The 17,419-nt window shown below is 34.0% G+C and overlaps 2 protein-coding genes across 3 annotated transcripts; one reads left to right on the top strand and one right to left on the bottom strand.

Moving 5' to 3' along the window:
- The first annotated feature begins 689 nt into the window (after positions 1 to 689).
- LOC116022332 (uncharacterized protein At4g26450-like) lies at positions 690 to 4,860 on the top strand. The gene is made up of 4 exons (XM_031262988.1): positions 690 to 3,388; positions 3,717 to 3,906; positions 4,070 to 4,124; positions 4,582 to 4,860. Exons 1-4 carry the CDS (start codon positions 1,491 to 1,493, stop codon positions 4,635 to 4,637), a joined length of 2,199 nt encoding a protein of 732 aa, XP_031118848.1. The 5' UTR covers positions 690 to 1,490; the 3' UTR covers positions 4,638 to 4,860.
- A 2,149-nt stretch (positions 4,861 to 7,009) lies between these two features.
- Positions 7,010 to 11,331, bottom strand: LOC116022390 (probable WRKY transcription factor 2). 2 transcript variants are annotated; one of them, XM_031263101.1, is made up of 6 exons: positions 11,245 to 11,331; positions 9,576 to 10,103; positions 9,199 to 9,387; positions 8,316 to 9,088; positions 8,042 to 8,200; positions 7,010 to 7,770 (listed from the first exon to the last, which is right to left on the bottom strand). In XM_031263101.1, exons 2-6 carry the CDS (start codon positions 10,014 to 10,016, stop codon positions 7,200 to 7,202), a joined length of 2,133 nt encoding a protein of 710 aa, XP_031118961.1. In that variant the 5' UTR covers positions 10,017 to 10,103; positions 11,245 to 11,331; the 3' UTR covers positions 7,010 to 7,199. The 2 variants fall into 2 exon arrangements, with proteins under 2 accessions (XP_031118961.1, XP_031118962.1); XM_031263102.1 differs by lacking the exon at positions 11,245 to 11,331 and adding an exon at positions 11,041 to 11,183.
- Positions 11,332 to 17,419: the final 6,088 nt, after the last annotated feature.

The raw sequence follows: 17,419 nt of genomic DNA, 5'->3' as shown, positions 1-17,419 counted from the left end.
TATGAATCCACATAGTATCTCTCTCTGTGCATTTGAGGATCATTTCTCTTACATATCACAAAAGCTAAACTTAGGATGCATATATTTATTGCCCACAGAGCATCAAGCTTTGTAAGCATGCACCCATGTGCTAGCAAGAAGATTAAGTTCATTTCTTTCATGCTCATTAATAGTTTGTTTACTAATTGAAATTTTTTTCCAACTTTCTGAAAAATTGAAAATTTAGATAACAGAAAACAAGAGTTTCTTTATTTATTTATTTATTTCTGTCACCACCCTAGTAAGAGTGGAGGTAATATGTGCAAAAATTACATGTTAAAATAAAAAAAACTTAAATAATAAAATTACGAAGTACATGTTAGCCATATTTATTAAACAGTAAAATGACAAAAATTTAAATAGGAAGCTAATTATGTCAAATAAATAAAAGTTAAAAGATGTAACAAGACCAACTCAAAAGGAAAACTATGTGTTTTCAAAAAAAAAAGAAGGAAAACTATGTACACCAAAAAAAATTTAAAAAATAGAAATATATGACAATGCTAACTAAAAATGCAATTTGCTCAAAATTTTTATTACCACTTGGCAGTTGGCACTTGCAAAGTTGCAATGATAGAAGGTTAAAAAGAAAAGGAAAGAAACTAAAACACGTAACAATTCATTATTGCGTAAAAAACCAAATCACACTGGCCGAAAGTTGGATCGAGCACCTATCGCGTCTCAAATTTTTCTTCTTTTTTCTCACTCCACAAAATCACAAACGAAAAAAGAAAAAAGAAAGATGAATAAATAGAACAATGAAAATATTAATATCCATAGCTTCGTAGGTCGATCTGCCATGTTGATTTGAATTCATACACACAAATTTGCCCGGATTGATCTTGGCCTAACAGATTTTTTTTGGGGGGGGGGTACCCGGGCGTGAAATTGACCCGGATCATCTTAATAGATCTTGCTAAACATTGATCTTTCGGACTGTGTGATGACGATGGTGAAGTTGGATGAAGGGTTTCAATTGATGTGAACTTGGATCTGAAAATTCTAATTGCAAGAACCTCAGTTTTGGATTTCCGTCAACCAATCAGTCAAAGGTAACTTAAAACCACTGTTGCTGCTGCTACTGCTAAATTTTGATTACACAAAATCACCAGATCTGTGAACCTTGATTTCTTGACTTGTGCAAATCTTATGGATTTGACCTTCTTGGACTGTTAATTCTGAGGTTTATCAGTAACCCCATGAGAAAGATGTCGAATCTCTATATATTTCCCAGATTCCCTTAAAGGAAATTTGTAAAAGCCTCTGAAACTGCTTTAGATTACTCTGATAAGGTGTTTGTGGGGATATTTTGCAATTCTTGTTGAGACACAAAGTTAGAATTTGTAAAGGTGCTTTTGGGGAAGAATTTTTAGTGAAAAAATTGACTGTTGAGGGTTTTGTGAAAGAAAGAACACTTGAATTAGTGATCAGTGAACTTTGGCTTTGTAAATATGCATGCTAGGCATCGTAGTCCAGCAAATGCATATAATAGGTCTAGTTCAATGGGGATGGGAGGTATGGGGGCAACCTCTCGAGTTTCACCGGAGGGATCAATGAGAAATCGCGGGATGTACAATTCTGAGTACAAAAGCTATAATCGTGGTGGCTATGGGCGTGGCCAGCTGAGGCAGTTTGAGCCTCGGCAACCTTCACCACAGAAAAGCGATGTTTTCATGGAAGCTGGTCGAATGGCAGCGGAGTACTTGGTGAGCAAGGGATTGCTGCCGCGAAGTGCCCTTTTGGGGAAGTTGCAGAATGGTAGCTTGAAGAATCACAGTGGTTACAGTCATGGTTTTAGGATGCTAGATGGGGATAATATGCAGCTATCCATGGAGGGTCGAACATCAGCTCTTTCTCGTTTGGGAAATGTTGTTGATGGTGAAGGGCCAGGTAGGAAAAGGTACCCCAATGATTATAGCCCAATGGCCTCGAAAGGTTATGCAAGAGGAAGGAGAAGACATGGATCATATAAAGATTCTGAGTGGGACCAAGAATTCGGAAGAAGCACGACATGGTCTGATAGAGCTAGGGCTTCTACAGACATGGATGGTCATACAAATGCTTTCTCAGGGCGTCAAGATGAAAAGCAAGCTATTAAAGATAGCAATAACGAATTACAGAATTCCCCAGCAGCTGAATTAAACCCTGAAACAGAAGGCATTCGGAAATTAGTTGGAGATTCAGAGTCTATCTTAAACAGAAACCAGTCAGTTGAAGATACAAGTGCAATTGATACTGAGAAGGATATCCTATCATCATATAAAGTGGATCGAACTGAGAAGTCTGATGACATGGAAACCTCAAATGCAGAAGTTGGGGAGGTTGAGAATGGTAATGATAATGATAATGATGGAATGGAGGTGACAGCAGTCAAGGAGGATAAGCAGATTAGTTTGTGTGCTGAAAAAGATAATTTAACAAGCAAAAAGGGCACCGATTTACTAAGTCTCTGCAGATTTGAGAATGTTCCTAGAAGAATACGCTCTTCATTGGCAACTAGATGTCCAAAGGTTGGTGCTAATACCATGGCAGAGAAAGAGGAAACGCAAGAGAGTGAGCTTCCCAAGGAGTTTGATGCCCAAGGTGAAGATATGTCTATGCATGTTTCCTCTGATGACATTTCATTGCATCAAAATCATGACACAAAAGCCCTTGATTCCGAAAATTCAGAAGCACTAGCTACCGAGGAAGTCCCATGTGTTTCTTTTGTCATCATAGAAGAAAATACTACTGGGCCTTCCTCTTTTGCTGATCATCCTTTAATAAAAGAGGATGAGGAAAGTGACGGAGTAAATATGTTTGGGAGATGCAGCTCTGTAGAAAGAGGTAAAAAACGATCATTAGAGGATATTGACAATAATGAGGGTATTAAGAAACCTAGAGAGTTGGCTTTATCTGATGAAACAGAACCGGAGGATGTCTTTGTATACTCTATTTCAATGGCAAAGCAGCAGAATTCAGACGACCAAAATACTACAAATGGAGAGCCAGCAATGTTGTCACCTGATCATAAAAAATTGGTGGATGTCCCTCTGTTTTCAAGTGATGTGCCAACCATTGAGTTTTCTGAAAAGCAACTTTTTCCCAGTTCATATAAGACATGTGACCTAAACTACATTGCTACTTGTGATGTGAACCACAATTGTGATGCTGATTCTGTTCTCATGTTCCCTGGTACCACAGACAGTGGAAAACAGACTGTGCCGGTTAACATTGGTTTGCCCATGAACGAGAACTACGATTTGACCAGCAAATACAGTCAATGTGGGTTTGGTGGCAGAGATATAGAGGTGATTGATTTGGAAAATGATTCTGAGCAAGATAACAAGCCTTTCAATAATCCACAGAGGTTAGCTTTCTGTTATATTACATTCCATATCATTCTTATGGCCAGCTTGGATCATAGAAAAAGCTTAGTATTTTTTCTAAATTATACATTTGCCTTAACTTAATTATAGAAAAAGCTTAATCATTAATTCCGTTATTTGTCATTTGTACTTATTTCTTATTGGCTTGCTGAACTGCATGTTTTTCCCTTAAAGGGAAGCCTCAATTGATTCCTTTTTTTCCATTGATAACATTCCTTTCGGCTTTTCACATATACACAGTTTCTATGATCATTGTCTTGGTTTGCATTATTTTTGAAGACCCTTGACAAGTATTTCCTTGAATTGCAGTTCTGAAACTGGATTCACTGCCCAGAATGGCTTTCCTAATGATGCAAATAATGCAAATGATATTGCTGATGTTCAGGATGGTTATGGTTTAATGTTTTCGGAATTGCTTGGGAATGATATACCAAACTGCTCATCTGTACCAGGAGATTTGAACACTCTACATAATGATATGGGCCTTCATAATGGAGAGGTACTACTGTAGACTACTAGCTACTCTTTGGATATGATGATTCGTAGCTTGTTTAGTTCTTAGTATCACCTGCCTAGATAATTCTCACCATTTAGTCGAAGTGATATATGTAATAGACTATCTATAAGTGAGAATGACAAATTCTTTTTGTTGGTTATTGCAGGGAATTCTTGGTGATGATGATTCTATATATATGTCCCTGGAAGAAATACCAATAAGTATGTCACAATCTTAGTTTAGTATTTTTTTGTCTTTTAAATCTAAATTCAGTTACTAAACTGCAGCTTTGTTTGAATAGAATATTAACATTACCTACCTTTTTAAGTGCCTCGCCATTGCTACCAGGAGAATGCGAGGTGTTTAAAAAGTAAATCTTGACTTAGAAAAATTTGAGTCTCGTATAGAACCAGGAAGATTTAAGAACCATGCATAATGAGAAATCCTTGTTGATAGAAGATATGTTATGGAATTGGAATTCTTGATTGATGATACCTTTGGTAGCATAGTATCATGATTTCTTTTAGAGTGCAGAATCGAAACATACATGAATATGTCTGTTCCTTTGTACTAATGTGCATTCAAATGCGTCGGTGATGAAAAATGATTTTGATTTTTCGGGTTTGTTCTTTCATTGCCATTTCTCATTTTCTCTAATAACATTGCAAATTCCTGCAGGCGGCTTTTTAAGGTCCTGGCAACAACCACCTCAGGAATTTGGGAAGCCATTTTGAGCTGCATTTTTTCTGTCCAGGTTCAGCTCAATGTGTAATTAAAAGCTGTTTGTGTAGTACTTTTAGTATGGATCTTTAGTGTCAGACTGGTCCTACCAACATTTAGTATATCATTTTTTATGGTGTTCTACTACTTGTAGAGTTGTAGTCCCAAATTGATGTGGCAAACAAGGATACGATATTAGAAAATACTATTTATACTCTCAAATTCTACTCTTAATTGTTACTCCCTCTTACAAATCTCGGATATAAACAACTTTTTATGGACTCTCAAGATGACATCTGGGAGTAGAAGTATAATTGATGGAGTACAATTTGGAAGTTTCCATAATAGAACTCGATGACATTTTCATCATGTGAGTCCCAGGAAAAGTGGGAGTCCATGTAGTATTTTTCTTTTTCATGTATGCTCCATAATTAGCTTGTGACATAACAAAGTGCATTTCTCTATGCAAATTTATCTTAGTATTTTTATTTTTATTAGTTAACTTCTTTATTTTTCAATCAATTAATGAGTTAATTTCATTTTTGGTCATAAAATTGTAGATAACAGGTCCATTTTTTTCTAAACATTATACTTTAGTCCTAGTATTATTGTGGTATGACCATTTTTGATATTTTGCCAACAAAACCGTTTAAATGACCTTAAAATCTTAAATACAAGATCATTTCGATCTTCAATTAAGAATTTGCCCAAAATAAAAATAAAAATATAACAAGTCAATTCACATGGTATACTACTAAACCAAAGAGGGATATTCTTAAAAAAAAAATGGAATTAACTCATCAATTAATCCTATAAGCTTTACTTTCATTTATTGAATAATGCAGATTTTTATATTCTACAGAAAACAAGGGTGAACATATACCCTTGTGAAAATGCAATTAGCTCTCTCAATTAAAAAAAAATGTTTCAATTGATTATCTCAATTATAGACATTTTTAACATGTAACTACTCAGTAATAATTGCTAGACAATATAGTATATTAAATAGATATGTTTCACGTCAAATCTCTAATTCCTCATCCTCTTTCGTCTACCTCTAAAAAGTATTAATGTTTATAAAGTCCAAACATTAAAAAAAATATTATGTAAAGCCGAGTATCACTCCACTTGAAAAAGGCTTGTTATAACATAATACAAATAGGGGAAATCCAATTTTTTCATTTCACAATAGCAAGAAAATTGAGAGGCTACAAGAAATATAATCTTTTAGTGTATAAACAAGAAGCATTTACAGGGTGTTTGGTTGGAGGGAATTACAATTCCTTTCCCACTAAATTCCCACCTAATTCCATAGGCAATTAAATTCCTTCGTTTGGTTGGAGGGAATTGCAATTCCATGGAATTGCAATTCCCTCATTTTCATGGAATTAGAATCCCGTGGCCCCCCCGAGATTTTAATTCCATGGATTTTAGGAAGAAAAAATTATAACACTGAGACAAAATTACCCCTCTCTTATTTTAACCTAAAATTGATTTCTAACCTTCCCTTCAAAATTATAGACTGTATTATTCTTTGACTTCCCTTTGTGTATGTTCCTTTAAATATTTATATGCAGCAACTATTCAAAATTTGCATTCTTTATATGCATTGTTTATATACAGCAACTTTCGTGTATATTCCTTTGAATTCTTTATATGCATAACTCTTCAAAATTTTTGATTACCCAAATCAAATGCTTGTGTTTTTTTAGTTCAAGAGATACGGTAGATGAGTGCTTTTGAATTTAATATGTTATATTTTTTGAGGTTTGAATATGCAAATGAGTCCAATAGATACTTGTCATTTAAGAACAACAACAATGGACATTTTGGACTTTATACAACTTATTACCTCTCAATTCCAATGTATACCAAACATTGGAATTGAAATTCCCAGTAATTTTATTCCTACATACCAAACACTAGAATTTAAACTCTCACTTTATTCCCGCATTATTCTTTTCCCATGGAATTACAATTCTTTTCCCACCTAATTCCCTTACTCCAACCAAACGCCCTGTTAATTACATCTAGCCCATCTTTTGTTTTGCATTCTTGGTTCTTTTCCTTTTGAAACAAGGAGATATCCAAGGTATCCACTGCCAAATACGGTGAATAATCCATCGCTAAATTGTAGGAATCTCTAAGAGTAGAATAACTGGCCTAAAGATTTAAGATTGCTTCAGAGCCAAGACCAATGATCGATCCCTTAACGTTTGGTTAAAGATGGAGTCCCTTTCACTCAACCACACCCCAAGCTGAAACAAAGTACATATTGCATATACCTAATGCTTGTGTGTGTGTGTGCACATCATCAGAAATATGTACCAAATGGAATCAAATGAAATATCTCATTGAATCTGAAACTTTCCATTTTTGCACTCAATGCCAACCAAATAGTAGCAAGCAACACCTTTAGGAAAAGCTCACCAATTTCAATTATATATAGTGCTGATTGTTTAAGGGTATAACAAAGAATGAACTATATAATGCAATAAAATGAAATGCCCCATTGAATATAGTCAAACATTTCTACTTTCTTCTCTTGTGAGTTGTGAGAGCAAAAGTTAGTAAATTTACATATGAGGTCCAAGAGGCAACCTACTCATGACCTGTTGATAAACCGACGAGCTATTGGAGATGTTCAAGCCGGGGTCTGACACGGGCTCCATCTTCGGCTCTCCCTTGGACAGCATGAAGCTCATGTGATTAACCGGGCGCTGTTGTCCAAGATACGGATGAACGGGAAGAACGGGCAATTTGCCCGGGTTAGCGCCCAGTCCAGCCATCGCCAGATTGGTTAAGCCTTGTGGGTTCATCCCAAAACCAAAACCCGGGGTACCACCTAGCTGTGGCGGCCTCCCGGCCAGCCCAAATGAACCGAGTGAAAGAGGCCCTTCAAACCTTGCCATGGTGTTCTGAAGCTGTGAAGGCTCGGGCCTATGCAAATGGGTTTGATTTGGCACGGTTGCTTGGGAGGGCCCGCTGTTGGAAACTCCAGAATTAACGTGACTACTATTGCGGGCTGCAGGAACATCGTGGTTGTGCTTCCCTTCATAGGTGGTAATCACCGATTTCAGATCGTGAGAAGCCCTCTCCACGTGTTTCCTGACAGTGCAGCCAGCACTCGTGCACTTGTAGTAACTTCTGTAAATCGGAAGCAACCAAGCAAATAATCACTTCCAGCAACAAGAATCAACTTCGGATTTTGGAGCCAAGCACATTGTGCTCAGATGCCATGTAGTGACTCTCCTATATGGGGAGGTCATGAGGTCGAGCCTCAGTAGAGACAATATTGACTCTTTGTGCTTCAACAGGTTGAGAAAGTATATATGAACAGATACTAGAATGTAATAAGGTCAGTTGTATTCAAAAAAAAAAAAAAACATAGACTTTGAGAGCAGAGAATTTTACAGACCTTGGATTTGGATTCCCTTTGACAACTTTTTGTCCATACTTACGCCAGCGATACCCATCATCAAGTATGTCAACCTCACTGGTAGTCTGCACCACCACCCTGGGCTCCCTAATGGCTCTGGTAGCGCCACTCATGTCTGCTGCATAAGTTTCAATCTTCCTAGAAAATTGGTAGATTAAAAAAAAAAAAAAAAAAACATTATGGGTCTACATTGGATTAAGTCAGAATCCTCATCTATCAGTTAATATCATGGATAATATGAGAATTGAGAAACCTTCTTTTTGACTCGGACTCGTCTCCTTCACCATCATAACCTAGTGATACACTTCCATGTGTTCCACGATCATCTTCATCTTCATCGTTTGAAAAAGTACAAGACCGATCCACTGCATCCCCTGATTCAAACTGAGTGACATTTTGGGCCTGCAAGGAAGACCCGTTGCAATATTCCGAGCCCAAAGGTGCAGAAGTTGTTACCTCAAGATTGTCATTCCTCCAATCGGGATCCCCAGCACCTGATCCCTTTTGCATATTAGCCCAAATTGGATCGCCATCACCTCCGGTTCCAGCTTGTTCAGTATTTTCTATTTGCATGTCACCAAGTGGATTTGCGGATCCGAGCGCTGATCTGCGATTAGGCGTAGGTTTTGGGTGATTGTGGGCTCCCTTGTAGATTATCTCTGTAATATGACCCTCTTGAGAGCGCTCCACTTTCTTCTTGACTGGGCAATTTAGATGCGTGCACTTGTAGTAACTCCGGGGATACTCACTTCCTTTTACTTGTTTCTGCCCGTATTTCCTCCAATTATAACCATCATCAGCAGGGGCCCCGAGAAAGTTGGGATCTCCGCTTCCTCTTTGATCAGTTTCCTCATCTGGCAGCTCATCGGGAGGTGGAGAATGCTCTGATGTGATATTACCACTCCCGTTATCCTTCTCAGTAGAAGATCTAGAGAAATCAGACCGTTGAATTGTTCCATTCTGTGCATAGACTTGAGTAGGCTCTACACTGGGAAAGGATTGCCGTGCTAGATTGGATGGAGGTACCTATAAAGCCAAGAGCAGTTAATGAGTTCGTGCCATAGAACTCGAAATTACGTACTTTTCTAAGAATGAACAAGTAATATAAGAGACTAGGGAGATAAAAGGAAGGTTACTTTGCCAAATGTGCCGGGAAAGATGGAAGGACCGGTTTGAATAACTGGCTGGAAAGCAAAGGACGACGAATCATTGTTGTCGAAAGAACTCTCTTTGCTTTTACGGGAAGCCTCCATAAACATCGTTGAGTTATGAATATCACCAGATGAAGGAAATGGAAATTTTCCAGTTGTTGGGGACGGCTGTGCCTGCCAAAAAATCACGTTGATGCATGTTCCAATTTTCAAAACAATCGAGAAGTCAAATGAAAATACTCAAGCAAGATGTATTGTGATAAGACATTGCTACTTTTTCATATACACAAAATGGCCATAAATTGATTTGGAACCTCCCTAAGGGCAAGGAGCCATTCATAATATATTCAACTATAAATTACCAGTGAATTCGAGAGGAAAACAGGAGAATCTAGCAGAGTTGTTGGACTGAGACCAGGAGGAATCGTCAAGTAAGGAGACCGAACTTCTTGGTTCTGCGAAAGATCAGCAGTTCGAATGCTCTCTGTGTTTAGCCGTGGGGCATTGAATCCAGCCCTAGCTGCCATTCTTTCTAAGAGACCACCACCACGAGAACCTATTTTCTGCTCAGAAAGCGAACTCACGCCACCCGCTTGATCACCACCTTTCCCATCACTATTTCTCGATGAAGCATAACCTTCGGGCTCTGAAACAAGGGTCCCGGTTTTATTCTCCCTCGTAGGCTCAGCAGCTGACCTTGTCCCAAGATCATCGCCCAGGATTGATGAGAAAAACGCCCTTGGACTTGGACTAGGAGGCATCCAATCTCCCATGATGGCCACATGGTCATCAAATCCACCCATGAATCTCAAGCGGTGTTGGATATCAGCAACTCAAGTACAAATAAACAGTGACAAACCGCAAACGACTTGCATCCAATAAATATAAACCTGAAAGAATTAAAGATTTATAAGTTAATGCAATAAAACTGATGGTGTCAAGTCACACTCGTATAATCCAAGCCCTTTATATTAGGTCCTAGTTCCCTCTAGAATTTCGAGGAATTTATTTGTTCCAATTCTATGAGATACCCACACAACAACAGTGAACCTAACAGTCTTTTTATGGTTAAATGTTTCAAGAACAATTTCTGAACCCCAGAGATCAAAGATTTCCAAGATCCCACAACTCATGCTGAGAGTTTAAACTACCAAATATAGCCTATAATAAACTGTGAAGAAACTCCACAAAATGAATATAGTCAAAAACATAAACCTAAAATACACTAAAACCAGACAGCTTCAAAAGGCCCCATTGATCAATTTTCCTAATCTAACCACAAAACAAGTACTTTCCTGCAGACCATCTAATCAGCACTGGTGAAAAAGCCCCTTATCTAAACTCTTTCAGAACAGCATTTCATGATAAGAATCAACCTTAATTTATGAAAATCCAGATTTGAGGAAAAATCCATCTTGGGCAATCAGAAAGAAGGTTTAAATTTTCCATGGAAGCTTTTCCTTCTCAATAGCATTTCAGACAATTCAACCTCAACATAAGCAGTAATAGTCATTAAAGCTTAAATCTTTACAAAGATTCGCAAATATATTCATAAAAGGAAATCATGGGCACTGGTTATATACATCCCCAAAACAAATTAAAGATCTGGGAAAAAACAACAAACGAGCAAAACATCAAAATCCGAAACCCATCAGCAATCCAACGCAACTAAATCTATTTTGGATAAAAAAAAACTACTCCGTATTTATAAACCCAGTTAACAATTCTGTCGCACATAAAGAAGGAAAAATAGCAAAATTGAAAGAAACAAGGAAGAAAACCCAGTAAAAGACTCAATCATTCAACAATGATGATGCAAAGGAGTACCTCAAAATAAAAATTAAAAAACAAACAGAGAGAGAGAGAGAGAGAGAGAGAGAAAGAGAATGCCAAAGAGACCCTTTTCTCTCTAACTCTTCCCCAGATTAGTCTCCTTTGAAGTTGATAATTTTGGTTTAGTTATTTGAATCAATGAAATTGAAAAGTTAAAGAAATGGAAGGACTTTCTTCTAAGAAAGAAAGAGAAAGAACCTCAGCTTCACTCTTCCTGTCCAGTGTCCAATATCTCTCTCTCTCTCTATCCTCTGCCAAAATATTGCTTAAGCACAGAAATGATTGATTTGGGGAAACAATAATGACTATGAATAAATAATACAATATTAAATAAATTAATAAATAAATAGAGTTAATTTCTGTTTCAAAAAAGAAAATAGAGTTAATTTCAAATTAAGTCCTCTAACTGTTACTCATTTATAGTTTTGGTCTCCAACTATTACTCATTTATAATTATAGCGATTAACTTTTAAAATTATCAAATTTAATCATTATTGAATTATTTCCAATTGTAATCTAATGTAAGCTTTTTTCTGTGTAAATTGCTTAAAATGTTAGAGCGGCTAGAAAAAGCAAATTAAGATTTTGTTTCTAACGTTTAAAAAAAATTGGTGGAATGATAATGACTTTCCAATTTTATCCACAATATTAATAATTTATACAGAAAAACTAACCGGGGATTACAATTGGAAATAATTTAATACTTAAAGATTAAATTTGATAATTTTAAAAGGCAATAACTAAAATTGAAAATGAGTAATAGACTAAATCTAAATTTAACTCAAATAAATATATCAAAATTAGCATAATCAATTAAAACTTTAAAAGTGTCAAAGACCATGTGGTCGTGCAACATAATTGTTGCTCTTCTAAATGGGAGGTCACATGTTTGAACCTCAGCGGGAGCATTGACTCTTTGTGCTTTAAGAGAAAATATATATAGATGGATAGATACTACATTGTAATAGAGTCATAAGTACTAAAAAAAATTAAAACTTTAATGGGGCATTTGGTTGGAAGAAATTTAAATTCCCTCATTTTTATGAAATTAGAATCACATGTCCGCCTTAGTATTTCAATTCCAAGGAAGAAAAAAAAAAGGAACTTTGAAACAAAATTACCTATCTTTTTTAACCTGTAATTAATGTTTGACATCTCTCTTTTCGATTATAATGTGTACTCTTCTTCTACTCTCAACACAGAACGCCAATCAGTAGGGTCAACCTCAATCAAATATGTTTTCTCAAAACTCTCTTATCTATTTTATTGTTTTCGTTATGCAATTTTAGAGTTACATAAATTTTAAAAGCAAAATTTGAATTTGGTCATTTAACACAGCAGCAGCAGCAACAACAACAACAACAACAACAATAATAATAATAATAATAACATTTTGGACTTTATACTATTTATTCCCTTTCAATTTCCAAGTCTGACTCTTATTCGAGAAAAACTTGATCTAGAGCTTTACCCTTTTTACATGTAGAAATATCAATGTTATATCGTGGACCAGTGTCCACTATGCACATTGTGGACCATTTTTTCATATTATATATCTAAATTTAACATATTATATATATATTGCGGTTAACATATTATGTACTTTCAATACATTTATATGTATATAATCTTTTAATTGAAGATATATACAATATGTCAATTGTAGATATATAATCTTGACCAGGTCCACATGTAGTCGATGATATAAATTGCTTTAGAAATATTTTTAGACTAATTATAAAATAATTTTTAAAGTTGAAGATAAAATTTGTCAAAATTAAAAATGATAAACCATATTCAAATTTTTTATTATATTTAAAGGAGTAAAAGTAAAATTAATTATTAATTAAAAATAATAAAGTATTCATAATTTTTAGGTTGAAGAGATACCATAAGACACTGTAATATGCTTTTGAAAAGAGAAACACTTTATTTCAGCATATTTGATTTCTAATCGCTATTTGAATGACAAAACTAATGGTATAACAAAAAAATGTAAAAATAAAAATCCAACATAGAAGTAGTAAATGCTATTTTTTTAATACTGTTGACTAATGACTATGTTATAATATAGTGTATGTTTATAATTATTTTTTCAACTTACTGAAGCATGAAGGGTCAATTTCGTCATCGGATCTAAGCAAATAAAATTTTTTAAATGTATTTTAAATTTTGTTTAAAAAGTATATAGGCATGTTTTGGAGGCCGGATTTTTAAAGCAGTAGTAAATTCTGAAAATGTGCAACTTTGTGGAGTTTGACCAGCCAATAATAAATTGCCATGTGGCATGAGTGTTTGACTTAGGGGGTAATTAAGATTGTACAACAATTAAATAGAAGGCATTTATTTTGTGCCTAGTGGCTAAAGATGAACTTTCTAACGGAACAAAAATGTTAATAGCCGCTATGCCTATCTACCCAACATGCTATTGCTGCCACTCTATGTATCTTCCTTAAATTGCCTTTCAGATCTAAAACTCTATAACTCATTTACTTCAAATTATATGTTCAAAGATTTCACACTATCTAAGATATTATTCTATGTTATTGGTTTGTTTTCGAAAAAGATTTATAGTTCATCTCTATCCTTCTAAAAATATTAATGGAAAAAAATGTCATGATATTTTTATACTTTTTGTAATTACGATTGTGTATTTAAAAATGCTTAAACGTACTTTTATGTCTCCCCCCCCCCCCTCTCTCTCTCTCTCTCTCTATATATATATATATATATATATATATATATATATATATATATATATATAAGATCAAATGAGAACAAAATTCTCCTGTACAAATGTAAAGACTGATCATGTCCGCTTATCAAAATTTATAAAAACAACCCAAACATGATTATTTGTATAATTATTACAAACTTTCAAACTTGTAATATTTATAAAAGCTAACACACCTTTTTTTTTTAAATTATTTTTAGCAACTCCACTCATTGATTTATTTAGATGGATGCATGGATCATATCGGTCATCACATTTTCTGTGTGTGTGTGTGTGTGTGTGTAAACGATTTTTTAAATGTAGTCTAAATTATAAAACCATTACAAACTCCACTGAAAGACAATATGCTAAATTTACATTATTTGATAGTATGGTCAGGGCCGGTCCTGAGCACGGACGGGATGGGCAACCGCCCAGGGCCCCATCCTAAAAGGGGCCCATCCATATATATGTACATGCATATATATATATATATATATATATATATATATATATATATATATATATATATATATATATATTATAGTGTTATAATTAGTGTTTTAATTATATTAGAAAACAAAAAATTAAGATTAATCGACGCTTAATTAAATAAGAGAAAATTGTAATTTATGTCCCTCCATAATATGTCAATTATCAATGCCACATCTGAATTATTAGTGGTGTAAATGTTACCCCTCCCAAGTGTAAATGTTTCCCTTCAATTTTCAAAAAGGTACATATATTGCTCCTCTTATACGGTACATGAGGGGCAATATGTGTATCATTTTGAAAATTGAGGAGCAACATTTATACCACTAATAATTCAGGGGTGACATTGATAATTGACATATTTTGGAGGGGCATAAATTACAATTTTCCCATTAAATAATTTAGAAATAGAATCGACACGGGGAGGACACCTAATTATTTTTTATCTATTAGAATAAATACTCTGACCGGCTAATCCATTCGTCTTTTTCAATAAATTTATTTTTCCAATTCAATTAATCAACGATATGATTGTTCATTTGTTTGCCGGTTTGGGTTCCATTGTCTGTTGTAACTTATAAGTTTTCTTTTATTTGTAATTTGTTTTGTCTTTATTTCCCGTGCAACACAGCACACCTATAGGACAGTAGGGATTTAGGACTATAAATAAAATTTTTAAAAAATCATAATCATTTAATGAAAATTTGAAACAATCTAAAGAAAATTTAAATGATCAAGGCCATGCTAATGGAGATTTTGTGTATTGAGAAGGATATGCTAGAGAATGTTAATCTTAATGCAATTATGGATGATTTTGCGTAGTACGTAGAATTTTTTTGTCATGATTACTTTTGTATTTAAAAAATGTTGAAAATTTTCTAATTAATAGTATTTCATGTTATTTGATATTATTATTTATTAGTATTATTATTTTTAAATTTTAGTTTTTCATATAAGGGCCCATTTTTTTAATTTTGCCCAGGGCCTCTAAAATGTTTGGACCGGCCCTGAGTATGGTCCACACAATAATGATTGGTTGGAGACACCTTTAAACCCGTACCATACTTAGACTAATCTCCGTTCACACCGAACCGGCCTAATTAAGGAGCAAAGTGCTGACTAGATTGATTTTTCCATACAAGAGAGATTTTGAACTACTAACATCTCTTAAGAGACATGAGTGCGCGACCACTCACACCAACCAAGTTGGATATGTATTTTCCTTTTTCAATATTGATCTTAATAGGCAAGATTAGGTTCCAAGGAGTTTGGGTCGACTAGATGTGACAACTTTGGTGCAGAAATATGGAGCCAAAAGTAGAGCTAACTAAAACTTTGACTTAATTATTCTCTAAATAATTTGCCAAGCACCTTGTGCTCAGATGACGGCTATGTTTGGCAAACCTAGCTGAAAAGGTAGTTGAAAGCTGAAAAGTAGCTGAAAACTGAAAAGCTATAAGCTCGAAGCTGAAATCTGAAGAGCTGTTATGCTTAAAAGTGTTTGGTAAAATTAGCTTTTTTATAAGCTGATAAATGTAAAAAGACTAAAAAGGACATCTTCATACAATTTAAATAATTTTAAATTTAAATAGGTTCGTTTATATATTAAAATATAAAATAATAAAATCAATATATTTAAATAAAATATAAAGTAAGAACATATATTTGAAAATATATAAAGTAAAAAAAAATATTTATAATTCATAAGATTAATTCATACAAAAACTAATGTTCAAACATAAATATCAAACTGAAATTACAACCAAACATAATGAAAAGAAAATGTTAAAAGGGTTTTAATTGAGAGTGGTAAAGTATGTCATTTATTTAAAATAATAAGGATAAAGATGGAAAAAAGTTAAAAAGCTACTAGCTTATTTTGAAAAGCTACCCCAAGTAGCGTTTCAAAATAAGCTCTTATTTTAATCTACTAGCTTATTTTGAGAACATTACCAAACAAAGTTTATAGCTTATTAGTAGCTTAAAATAAGCTATAAGCTCCTAAATAAGCTTTGCCAAACACAGTCGACATGTAGTGATTCTCCCATATGAGATGTTATGAGATCACGTACCCAATCAATGCAAATCACTTTTTTTTTTGGTTTTTTTTTGTTTTTTGTTTTTTGTGTTTTTTTGTTTTGAAAATCATCAATGCAAATCACTTGATAAGAGTAATACTTCATAAAAATACACTTTATATTTTTCGTAGTAAGCTTGACTTAAACTTAAGAGAGCATTTAGTTCACGAAATGTGAGATTACCTTCTAAGAAATAATGCGCGATTACGAGAATGTAAAATATAATTACCTTGTCCTTTTCAAATATATATATATATATATATATATATATATATATATATATATATATATATATATAATTACCTTGTATATTTAGTCGGAATTGTAAGAATGTAACATTAACATGTTTAGGAAGCACAAAAAAATAAAAAATTAACATGTTTAGTTGGGGTTATATTTTAGGTTATGTTGCATAATTAAATAAATAACCTCAATATAAATAAGCAAATACATAAAATTATAATACATTGTCATAATAATAATAATAATAATAATAATAATAATAATAATATTATTATTATTATTATTATTATTATTACAACAAAAGTTTCTCACCTTTGCTGAATTATATCTTGGACATCATGAACTTGTCTCAGCTCCCAGACCCTTGATGAGGTAAATCGAGCCAATCTAGCTGTACAAGAAGCTCAATCCAAGCCCAAACCTCCAATATTCGCGACAAGTGAAATCCACTCTACTGCTAGAAGAAAGTCTTAAGTTAGACTTCTCATTCACTAGACCTATCTCCTAGGGCTATTGTAATCTTTTTTTAATTAGTATAAGGGGTTCTCCATAAGGTCAAAAGTGCAAAATTGAGTATTGAAAAGTAATTTAAGAATACCTAAGGAAGAAATCACATTAGCTCTAACATCATTTAAAAATTCTATGTGACAGTAATATAAAATTACTGAGGTAATCTTATAAATTGAACCAAACAAAGTTATAGTAACATTTAACATTATCATGCTCACATTACTTATGTAATGTTACATAACTACTTGAACTAAACACACCATAAATATGTTAAGCACCTTGTGCTCAGATGACATGTAGTGACTCTCCCATGTAGAAGGTCATGAGATACTACAAT

This window comes from Ipomoea triloba, chromosome 6 (genome assembly GCF_003576645.1).
Source record: "Ipomoea triloba cultivar NCNSP0323 chromosome 6, ASM357664v1".
NCBI classification, from domain to species: Eukaryota; Viridiplantae; Streptophyta; class Magnoliopsida; order Solanales; family Convolvulaceae; genus Ipomoea; species Ipomoea triloba.
The sequence above is the reverse complement of the archived record's forward strand: the minus strand, read 5'-3'. Positions and strand labels throughout refer to the sequence as shown.